Below are 12,456 nucleotides of genomic sequence, written 5' to 3' on the forward strand. Positions count from 1 at the left end.
TGTTTGTTGTTGTCTTTCTTGTTGTTATCCATAATTCTGTTGTGTGTGTCAGTGTGTGCCTCACTCTCATCTCACTATTTTAGACGCATCACTCGTCTTTTCCTGCGTGTGCTCCTCTCTCTTTCCCTCCCCCCCTCCCTCCCTCCCCCATTGTATCCCTAATACGTTTCAGTTATTCTAAGATTTCAAATCAGGTAGACCACGGTGCTCGCGTTATCTAATTGGTTTGCGTTAGTTGGCATTCACTTGTTTATTCGATTATTTTCTGTTCTTTTCTATTCTTTTTCATAGCATATTTTTGCTTAATAAGCAAATGGGTGCAGTAAGTCATCAGGCAGAGTGCAAACAGCATTTGTGTGATGATAGCCAGAGGCCTTATTGCAAAGTTGACGAGGGATCTGCGCTAAAAGCGGCCCGAAGCCGGCAGCGTTTGTTAATGGCCTGAAGACGCTGCTATTAGAAAGGGCTGCTCTCAAACACAAGCCTTTTAAATCTACAGCTCCAATGACACTTACTTCACAGTCTAGAAGAGAACTGTTGTCTACTTTACAGTCAACGACAGTGGCCATCCTTATAGCCGATTCACATTTAACAGTTGTGCTTTTTTTGTTTGCAGCTTTTTTATTTTCAAGTTTTAAGAGTTATTTTCGGATGTGACGTGGTGCCATCTTTCAGTAAGATGTTGCCTATTTTGCCTTCTCATTTTCCCCCCTTTTCCAACGGTAGCTGGTAGGCCCCTCACCAAACTCAGTAACAATACATACACACGCGGGCGATGGCGGCGAATGGTAAGTGGAGAGAGCCATCTGCCATTTCACGAACTCCGCGCTGATACCTCGTGACTGTTTTTTGACTTGATGTTGAGTTTCTTGATGCTGTTTTCTCTTGGTACGCGTGTTACTTGAGTGATCACTTAGCTTCCTGAGAGCCTCTGATTGGATTGAACTGAATCGTGCGCATCCTACTCAGATTCTGAACTCCATGATTATGTTAAATAATGCACCCTCTTTTTATATCCTTTGTTAGCTGTCCTTTCGGCTTGAATGATTTTATTTCGTTATTACTTCTTTTTATTTTCCTTTCTGATTATTATTCTTGTGATGAAGCACAAGGCTCTTGGAGTGTTGAATGCTAAATGTTGCTTTGTTTTCCGACTGTACCTCAACTCTGAAGGTTTAGTGTATGTTGCACAATGCCAAACTTTTTGTTTCCTTCCATTCCTACGCTCTCGTGTTTTTCTTTTAACCTAGTCGTTCCCTCTCTACTGCATGCTGTCTCATACTTGATGCCTTTCGTTTGTTGAGTGCATTTTGTGTTTCTGTTTTTCTTTACTCCATGTACTCCTTCAACGTGATCATCATTTGATGACGCATGCTGACGAGTCTTTTTATGATGAGACTTTTGCATATATTTTCTTTGCTTTATATGTATTACCACTTTTCTTTAACTGTTTGTTATGATCTATAATCATTTTGAAAATCTTCAATGTAATGCATGCAATATTTCAATATTTACAGCTTTAGCTACAGTATGGTTCTTGCTCACACGTTCCTGTTTGTACTCAGGTAAACAATGCAACAGCACGGGTAATGACGAATAAAAAGACCGTCAACCCATATGCAAACGGTAAGAACAAGTTTTCTTGATATTGACAATTAATTAGTATTTGTGATTTAGTAACTCTTTCCCCACCATTGACGGAAATTTCCATAATTTGTGAGAAAACACTTCAGAAATTTCCGGCTTTCCGTGTTTTCACTGTTATACGGTAGAGGGCGCTATTACGCATCTTCTGAAAGATTACTGAATCTCCTGATCAAAACACATGCGAAGATGATGCAGAAATAAAATATATATAAAATAACGCGATCATCAACATTAAACAGCAAATAAATCAAAACTGCCTAATGTTACAGAGTGAAATGTCGACCCAGGGTGCGCTGTAGGACTGTGCAAGCATTAGGGGTGATAAAGAACTCAATCTACTCCATCTGTGTTTTGTTAATCATTCTGAATCTGATCCAGACGTAGTCTTTGACAGTGTAGTGTTGATAAAAAAATAATGTATTAAGCTAGAATAAAACTGTTTTTGTTTTGTTATATTGTTTTGTTTTGATATATTGCATGTTTCGATATTCATACAACAAAATATTCTGGGGGCCATGAAACTTGGTGAAAATGGTATATGGAAATGAAAATGGAAACCTTTTAAAAAAACGCTGGTGGGGAAAGATTTAAAAATTGATTTACAAAAGTGGTTGTTCCTACTTGTGTCAGTTACCAATATTCAATTTGTGTCAGTATATGCAATATTTTGAGTGTAAAATAAAATAATAATGAAATGATAATATTTTATATCATTCAATTTAATTGTATCATTTGAAACACCTTTGGGGTTCAAAAGTTTGAGACCACAAGTAAAAAAAATTCTATTTTGTATTTGTGTAATTAATATGCTTTACAAATTACATCAGTATAACAATTTAAGCAAAATGTTGACTTGATATTTCTTGAACTCTTTCCCCGCCAGGGTTTTTTTTTTTTTTGCCAGCCACCGCTACCATTTTTGATAATTTTCACAAAACATTCATGGTCCCCAGAATATTTTGTTGTATGTAAATCTGAACATGCAATATATCAAAAGAAAGAACAGAGCCTCTGCTTAAAAAAAAAAAAAAAAGCTTAATGTATTCTTTTTATCAAAGAGTAAGTTTCATTTTTTTAAAAAGCAACGTTTTGTACAAAAAGCTGAGAAATTCAAGGAAACAAGGAGACTCTTGAGATCAGGGGAGTGAGGTTTACAATCATAGCTCTTATTAGCTTGCCTCCGTTACATAAGCAATGCTACTTGTTTCTGCTTCTTTTTCGCCTGTGTTTTGATCTGGAAATTATGTACTCTTTCAGAAAATGCGTAATTGCGCCACCCCCTACCGTATAACATTGAAAACATGGATTGCTAGAAAATTCCGTCAATGCCGGGGAAGCGTGTCATAAAGGATGGAAAATTCCGTCAATATCCCATCAATGGCGGCAAAAGAGTTAATGATAGCAGTATGATTTGAGAATACTCCAAAGAGCATCTTGTGCAGATCAATGTCACAGATTTACTCATCTAATTAACTACCTAGAAAGAGTGCAGAACCTTAAATATTTCATATTATTTTAATGCTTATTTACATGCTTTTTCAAATCATTATAATCTGTTTATTTTAAATTACATTTTGAATCCCATTTTTCCCCCCAAATGGTCTCATGATTTGGGACCCCACTGTATACATTATAAGGTGTACAGGACAAAGTTTAGACCTTATACCGAGTATGCAACTTCACAGACAGGAAACTTCACAGTAACACTTTACTTTAAGGTGACATAGTTACACATAACTACATACATACTATAGTAATTAACAGTATAGTAACAGTAAATTATGCATAATTACAAGTAACTAAACCTAAACCAAACCCTTAGTTCATGTAGTTAATTAATATTACTCAGTGCTTATTTGAGTAATTACAATGTAACTGTCACTTTAAAATAAAGTGTAACCAACTCTACTGTCTTATTCACAATCTAAAAAACATGTAGCCACAAACCCACAGATTGAAACCAGAGAAGAAGAGTGCTTGTAATTGTCGATTTTCTGAGTATCCTCTGAAATGTTTTTCACAGCAGTTCTCTTTTCAAGCTTTTTAGATCAGATCTCAGTTGATATCACAGGGATTTTTTTTTATAACTTATGGAGGACTTAAACAGACAGGCCATTTGTTGAGGTTAGAATTAGAGAGAAATCTGTCAGGCCACTCAGGGCTCTATCCTGGCTCTGGATGACAGTAGTGCTTCAGCCCTCTACTGACATCATTACACATGGGCCTGGAGGTTCTAGTTAACCAGAAGCCAACTCTTGTGAAGGATCAGATGTAGTATTCTCGTAGTGCAGACCGAGGGTGGCTAATATCAGATGGTCTCCCTCTCTTTCTCTGTCTAGGCTGGAAGTTGAATCCAGTCGTGGGTGCAGTCTACAGCCCAGAATTCTATGCAGGTGAGTGGATCCTCATTTCAAAGAAACTGGCTCTGTAATGCATGATATCTTTAGTAAAAAGAATGCATTGGGAATGCATACGTGTTTTTTTTGTTTTTTTGACTTTTGGACATTAAATAGCTCCAAATAAAAACAGTCTAAAAGGATAATTCTGGGGGGGAAAGTGTTGAAAAGGGTGTCATTGGACAATATCAGAAAAAAAAAAATATATATACATTTCACCTAAAACATTTTTTATGAATTGATATATTTATAAATGTAAAACTTCTATAAACTAAAATGGATCAGCTTATTATCATTTATCCTCACCTTTGTTTGAGAAAATGAAATACAGCATAATATCGTATACTAATAAATACAATCATATTACTATGCTTCCAAATAAATCGATAAATAATTTGCAGAAAGCAACCCTGTAACACAGCTAAATGCATTTGCATTTAGGGCCAATGGGCAGTTTCACTAATGTGCTTTGTGTGTGTAAAAAAAATTCTCAACCCACATGCCCTGAATCCTCCATTTATGAACGCTGCAGAGGATATGAAATGGCAAATTACTCAGAAAACAGATATGACCATTTCAAATTCATTTCAAATAGTGTTTTTCTCTTATGTTATTTTATTTTCATATACTGAACTTACAGTGGCTCCAAAAAGTATTGGCCAGTAAAAATTTATGTATCTCATTGCATTAGATAACTCATTTGATGAAAAATTGTCATTTTCGACAATTTCGACAATTGTCATTTAAAATCGCTCATTTTAAAGAAAGAATGTGTCATTTTCACTCTAATAATTTTATATTTGGTAGTTTGGATGTTATGAACTACACCTGTAGTTACTCTGCTAAGACATCGAATAAAATCAGCTCAGAAATGTTAGTTCTGAGAAAAGAGCATTATTTGTTGCAGATGCCACTTGGTTTGAGCATTTGTTTGTAGTGCAAAGAAATTCCAACACTTTAAGTGTCTGGGGTCTCTGTCAGTACTGTTAATTGTTTGGTTAGGGATAACAAACATAAATTTGAAACGGGTTGGTGTTTAGCTGCATTTTTGATGAAGGCATAGTTGTGTGCCTGGTGGTTGGAGGTGTGTATAACGTGTGACCTTAATCTACAAGCTCTGGCATAGGCTTGAAAGAGCTGGCAAGCAGGAAGTGATTATTCTAATCACCCAAAGGGCCTGTTTCACAATGTTTGCTGGTCTATTGGCAAGAGGCTCCAAGACGCCATTGTCACAACTGCAAACACGGTACACATCTTTGAAAACATAATCCAGCCAGCTTCCAGACCCCCAGGGCTTCATTTCATTTTATGGGCCTTTGAAAGCGAGCGGGTCTCATCGGTTGAAAGACAAACTGGACTCTTTTTCTCTCGTTTCCTTCGGTCATCTCCTCCTCAACCTTGGCCATCCAAGCCTCTGACCTTCCCCGAACATCATTACCTTCCCCATTATATGGGAAAATATCGAGATTTTATGATAATAAGAAGAAACGAGAAGGCAAAAATATCCAAGTGATGGTTAAATCTAATTGTCTGTCGACGCAAGGGCATCAAAGGGCTGAAATATATTTCATAAATTAAAATCAATATTTTCAATTTCTCCAGACAGTCGTTTGCCTAATTCAGCGCACATTCTGTTAATTACAAAATGGCTCATTATTGATTTGCTTTCGTCTCACCTTTCAAGTGTCCAAACAGCCCACATCCCATTAAGGTGCGAGTGTTTTGTTCATTCCAGCGATCGCTGTTTCTTTTTCTTTTTTTTTAGGTATCTGTCTTAATTATAATTAAAGCATCGTTAATACACCCGAATTGTGCCGATAACGGAAAACGCCTTGAATCCTTTCGTTTGCCTAAAGACTGAAAATAGGTATTGGCACATTGCTGCTTAGATTGCAAACGGAGAGACTGCACAGAGCGATTGAGTGTGCCGTAGAGTTTGAATTGTGATTAGTAAGCTTGAAAGTTAGCTATAAACAAATATCCTAAAGGACCGGGATGGAAAAGGAGCATCTTTGATTCATGAGAGGTTCGTTTCTCGCCACTCGAAGCTTCTCTCACCTGCGGCAGGCTGTTGATTTAAGATAGCTTTGATGTTCATTAACAGTTCTCCGGCTGAGGGAAATGAAAGCTATCGGCAGAAGGCTGAGGGATGACCAACGTGCCAGACCCCGCTTGTCTGCCGGACTGATCTCTGATTAAGTGTTACGCCTGACGGAGATTGGGCGGATGTTTGAAAATTAGACTTTCAGAAATTTACGTCCAGAGATTATGCAAATGCACGCCACCTCTGACCACAGGAAATTTGTGAAAATCTTCGCCAAAGACGCACACAAATACACTCTCTTTCTTTCTCTATTGCATGCTTTCTTTTAGGAAATGAGTTCACACATATGAACAAGGTTAAAAAGAGGCAGCTCTAGCAATTATTTTTTAGAAGCCAAATATACTGTCTGATAACACATGCACTCTTAAAAAAAGGCAAACATATAATGGTGTTTCTCCAACTTTAGGCACTTTTAGAAAATAAAAGACTCGTCTTGCAGACACACTATTGTTTGGACATATGCATCACAAGAGTTATGTCGTGTTTCATCACATGTGACGGAAATGTCCTTGTAAACATTTTTGGAATAAAATGGCCAACTTTATGTTAAGGTTTATTTCATAGCATTTTATGTATTCTACAGTAAATGCACACAATGAAATAATATTTTTACAATTACATTTTTGTGTAAATGCATCACATTTTTGACACACAATAAAATATGTGTGTGTCCGAATTGTGACGAATACTTGTTTGGGTCTCTGTCAGTACTATAGAAATATCAGCCATAAAAGAAATAATAAAAAAAATTATAATAAAATTCACACTTCACATATCATTTTATCTCAAACATCACTGACACTACTGTCTGTAACCAAAATGATTAGTGTCAGACTTGTTTTTGTGATAATGACAGACATCTGATATTTTCACACAATACATCTATTTTAGATTGTTATAGTTTTAAAGATATAATTAATATTTGTATCATAAATTTTCATATTTAAAGATTCCTCATATGACCCAAAGAAAAGTTCAAAGTCTGTTTGATTTAAAATCAACCCCTGAGACATACAGTAAGTTGAAGAAACACATTCATAAGACTAAACACCACTCAGACTATCACGTTTCTCTGACGGCACACACACATGCACATTCATATATTGACCTCAATTTCTCATCATTAATGTTTATTGGCAAAGAAATAATTAATCACAAATTGTTAAACTCATTTCCTTAAGTGAGAGGAAAGGAAGGGCGACTTCTCTGTGCCCAACATTCAGATTATTGAATTTTCAGAAGAAACAGACAGGCTGAGGGAGTTTCGACCATATGAACTGAAATGGAATATGGTCGGTCGTAATGATATAGAGGGTCATTTGTATTGACTGACAGTTTCGCAGCGCTAATGTTTCAGTGTTTTAGTATGACATCACTGTCCTGGCTCTCTCTTTGATTGAGTCCTGACTGAACGAGAGACAGCGACCGCCTCTGGCACTTTCAACATTGCTGGGCTTTTTTGAACTCGCAAATACTGAATGATAAGTTTGAAAAATGACGTGCAATTAACGGAGTGCGGGAGAAGAATTTGAGAATTTTCAAAAAGGCAGCAGCAAAACGGAATGAATTTGTGCAGATAGGCTATCGTGGAAGACAACAAGCGGATTTTAGCGGAAGGACGAAGCGTTTTAAAGAGGAATGAAAGTACTTTGGTGGCTGCCTCTGTGTCGTACAATGAACGTTTGAGATTGCATTGTGGGAAGAAACAATATGAAATGACCCTGACTTGTGTACAGAGGTGTTAAAAAAATGTACATTCATTAAGACTTAAAACGTGTTTCAAAAGACTGCTCACAGTGAGATTACATACATTTGGATTATAAAGCTGGGGAGGGCTTGTAAAGAACAGTGTATGTGAATAGTGACTGTCTACTTACATTTTAATATATATATGTTTTTGAAAGGAAAATAACTGTAAGTAAATAGGGATTGGTAACAGTGGTCAACTAGTCATCCAATAATTCACTAGCTGACTAGTAATTTTTTTATAAAATAATCTCTCTCTCCCCCCGCCCCCGCCCCCTTTAATTTATTTCAATTAATTTGATTATTTTTCCCTTAATAATTTGAATAATGATCATTATTTATTTATTTATTTTAAATACTAACTTTCAGAATAATTTATTACTTTATTTGTGATAATTTCTGACTTTTATTTTATTTTATAATTATTTATTTTATTTTATTTTTTATATTTATTCTTAAACTATACCACTCATTTAAACATACACATTACAGTGGTTTATTTTCATAATGTGTTTTTGCACATTTTCTTTTAAAAAGAAATACGAATAAATATAGATAGATATTCTTGTTCTTATAGCTCTCAACAAACATGAGTATTTCACCATAAATCACCACAAGCTGCAAAATAATCTGTACACAATACACAATGCATTACATTTTATATTATCTGAGAGCTGTGAGATTTCTCGAATCTCAAAGCGGGTCTTGTTTATATATGCATTCATAAAAGAGTCTCTGCGGTTTGCTGCACTGTGTAAGGTTGCAGAGTGAGATGCACAGGGCAACCTGAACCTCCTGCAATGTTGCAGCCCACCCGTCAACCGCCCCTCCCCAAAACACTTCCCACACAAAAGCCAATGAGAGAAATTATTGCTCTACAAAGCAGTTGTACACTTTTATGGCTTTGATGCGGAGGCTACCTCCCGTCGGCCAGAGCATCTGCTTGACTGTAATCGCTCTCAAAGCAATAAAACGGACTAGCTCTCCTGTGCATCCCCCTGGAGCTCACTGCTGCTGCTCACGCTCCCATTTCTCATTCAGCGCCACTTACTCTCTCTCTCTCTCTCTCCGTTTTCATCTAGCCCTCCACCCTTCATCGTTCTAAATGAAAGTGCATAGTCTAAGTTGTTTATCCTGTAAATATTCAGGCTAAATACATCTCATATTTATTTTCCTCAGGACACATTCTACACATCAAAGTGAAGCTCTTGCAAATATGCAAACGTGTATGCAGCATATTTCAAAAATGGCTGTCAGATGGGCTGCCTGCAATGGAAGGAGGGAGGAATACATGTGACTAATGAATCTTCATTGCCGTTTAAAAAAAAAATGCTGCATTAATGTTCCATTGTAGCAATTTCAAAGGCATTTATCAAACTCTTGAGTTGTTTGCATCATCTGATTTTTGTTGTTTAGCCTCCTAATAAACCACACACATTTAAAGAGATGAATAACATGTAAATTAAATGTGTGCGTGTGTGTGTGTAAGACATGCTTCTGATCATTTAAATTAAAGTAACATGTATTTATATCAGAATCATTTATAAGTTAACATTAGAAATATAACACACTTCAATGGTAGGAAGGTATGTCTTCCTTCATTTTCATAAATATAATAAATTGGAATGTAAAATGTAGAGTCCATTTAGCTGTATTTCTCTCTTTAATATACTAAGACAGCTATGGTGCACTGCGTGAAAGCGAGACATATCCAAGGTGACAAAGAGTCAAATGGAACAATCCTTTTCACATTTCTACATCACGCAAACCCCTTCCTTAAATCTGAATTTTTTATTGTCTAAATGAAAGATTCAGTGCTCCTATTAGACATTTATATGATCTTCCTTTGAAAACCTGTAACGTTAAAGAATGAAGCAGCTTTCACAAACCCCCTCTCTCTTTCTTCCTCTCAACCATTTCAAATTAAGCCTCTTAAAAGTCATTTTCACCACCGACGCCCTATTAAACTTAATGATCATTTAACAACAATACAGAGCGCTCTGTTTTCACCCAGCCTCAGAGGTCTGTATGTCTCCTGTAGTTTGCTTATTACTCATTGTTAGAGTTTTCGGCTAATTGCAGGTGTAAATGGAGGTAGGGCACCATTCCTCACAGCTTATATTAGTTGAGACTTGTGGAATTATAGTTCATTTGGCAGTTTATTGCACAGCTCTCTGGAATACTTGATTCTGATTGGTCAATTGTGGCATTCTGCAGTCAAATATCACATTATATAACTGTATGGTTTTTGACCGCCCCTAGCAACACTTCTTGTTTCATCTCTTTTATCATAGCACCCTAATAAAAATCATTATGTGGTGAAGTAAATACTACAGAAAAAAAAACCCTGTAATTTCTACCTGAATAAGTTAGTGCAGGCAAGAATTTGAAAAACAAATTCTGTATATAAATTCTATATTATTACTCAATTTAAGCTTGTAGAAATTAAAGCGTAAGTACCAACATTATAAAATTAAGTAAAACCTACTCAACTTTCTGATACTGGTGTTCCCATCGGGCATGAATAATTAATAAGGTTACATTTTTCATTGTTTTCCAGCAGTATTTACACAGTTTTAACATTGCTTTTGTTGTTAGGTTGAGTAATTTACTGTTTTGTGACAGTCCATTTCCTACTCAAAATGACACATTCATACTCAAAAATTATCCAACGAATGTTACAGTTATTGTGTATTGTGTACCAAGTATTGAGTTCTCTGTGTTCTGGAGGGTCTATTAGTATTAGTATTATTACCACATTACTTCTATTATGTAGATCTGGGCTGGGTTTCCCGAAACCTTCTTAACGCTACGTCGTTCTTAAGTTACACCTTAAGCTGTACCTTATCGTTAATACGTGTTTCCCGAAACGTTCTTAGTTAAGTATACCTTCTGTAAGTCATACGTTCAGAAGGTTGGTCTGGGACCACTCTTAGCTTTACCTTATCACTGTTGCAGGTCTATACGAATATAATTCTTAATTCTTAAGTTTTAATACACCCAGACAGTGTTCAATTAGGCCAATTCAAGTGTTTTCATGCAAAGAATAAAATTGTCATTATATGGATTTTTGTTCGATTTTTAATTATATTATCCAAAGGTACATCAGCTGGCGAACCATTAAAGGCTTAAAAGTCTATTTAAAGGGAATGATTGTGGTGGGGAGTTTGCTCAAACTATGGCAGCGATACAGCGAATAGTTGTTCTAAAAGACGGCGCCATCCGCGGAGCGCTTTTAAAGGCCAGTGAAAGCATAGGCTACTGTCAGTTAAGTCCTATTCGGACGCTAAATGTTTATCATTGGCCCGTACGGTATTTTAAACATTTACAGGGGTAAGTTATTTTATTGCCGTCCGAATCCATAATGTCAGTGTTTTTTCTCACCCAACCCGCGTAATAAACCCTGGCCAAATAGTTTTTTGACAAACAGGTCGTGTGGGAATTTAATTGCCGTTTGAATCCACATCTCTGAGTTTACAAGAAGAGATTCAAAATCCACTGTTTAAATCCTTTTTGATCACTGCCGAGCACACTTTTGTAAGATGTACACTTTTATTACTGAAGTATTTACAAGAACAATATTTCATCGCAGCTCCACCTCAGCGAACAAAAATGGGAAAGAGAAGAAAGCACGTACATTTTTTAAATGGTTATTATGGCAGCAATATATGATACAATTAAAAAATATGTTGGCTAGGCTATTATAGTTTGGATTTTTTATAATATCCCATGAGTCCTAATAAATGCAATTTCAACTATTTCTTAAGTGCTTCTTTTATAAAGAACACCGCTTTCTCACATAATGCAGTGAAGCAGCCCCTGCGCGAGAGAATAATTGATTCTCGAGCCGTCGATATCAACCAATTCAGCACCATCGCCACAGACAGCACTGGGAAGGTATATCTTAAGCGGCTTCCTAAGGTATAGTTCGGGGAACACGCCTAGTAATGGTATACCTTTAGTTAAGTTATACCTTAAGAGTCTTCGTAGCGCGCTAAGAGACAACGTTATCGGGAAACCCAGCCATGTTGTCTACACAATATCTACTGTATTATTTACTTGTATGTAAAGCATACACTTTAAAAGCATGGCTTAATTCATTGTTATATTGCTTGAGTAAAATGTACTTGAAACAGAGTATTGAAAAGTAAACAAAGTTGAAATTACTCAACAAACTTCTATATTTCTAAAACCTTTATTTGTTTAAACTTATTTTCTTTGTTAATTTTACATAACTTAGTTAAGTAGATTTGACTTAATTCCATACATGACATTTACTTGCAGAAGAAAAATAATGTACATATAAAAAAATTTCAGTAAATCTTTCTTCTTACATATTAAAATAATTTCAGTACTTCAACACTTTGTCCATTTAGTTACTTATTTCATACAGCAAGTAGCCATGTAATCACCCTGACGGGGGTTTATTTTGCGATAATGATCGGCTGACTCTCCTAGTCCAAGGTTTTGTGCTAAAAAGTCTTAATTTAGTTTTACATGACTATATTCTCCTCTCAGACTTTTTTGCTACTGCACCTTTAAGGCATATATATATGTAAATTA

At 36.0% G+C, this 12,456-nt stretch overlaps 1 protein-coding gene across 11 annotated transcripts in view; it reads left to right on the forward strand.

The window, feature by feature from the left end:
* The window catches only part of rbfox1 (RNA binding fox-1 homolog 1), a 248,412-nt gene that overhangs the window by 215,944 nt on the left and 20,012 nt on the right, over positions 1–12,456 (forward strand). For all 11 annotated transcript variants that reach the window (XM_082142968.1, XM_082142962.1, XM_082142963.1 and 8 more), the window contains 2 exons: positions 1,566–1,626; positions 3,987–4,040. In XM_082142968.1, coding sequence (XP_081999094.1) covers positions 1,566–1,626; positions 3,987–4,040 — 115 coding nt within the window. The remainder of the gene's footprint in view (positions 1–1,565; positions 1,627–3,986; positions 4,041–12,456) is intronic.

The sequence above is a fragment of the Leuciscus leuciscus genome (assembly GCF_965113295.1).
Source record: "Leuciscus leuciscus genome assembly, chromosome: 1".
Classification (NCBI taxonomy): Eukaryota; Metazoa; Chordata; class Actinopteri; order Cypriniformes; family Leuciscidae; genus Leuciscus; species Leuciscus leuciscus.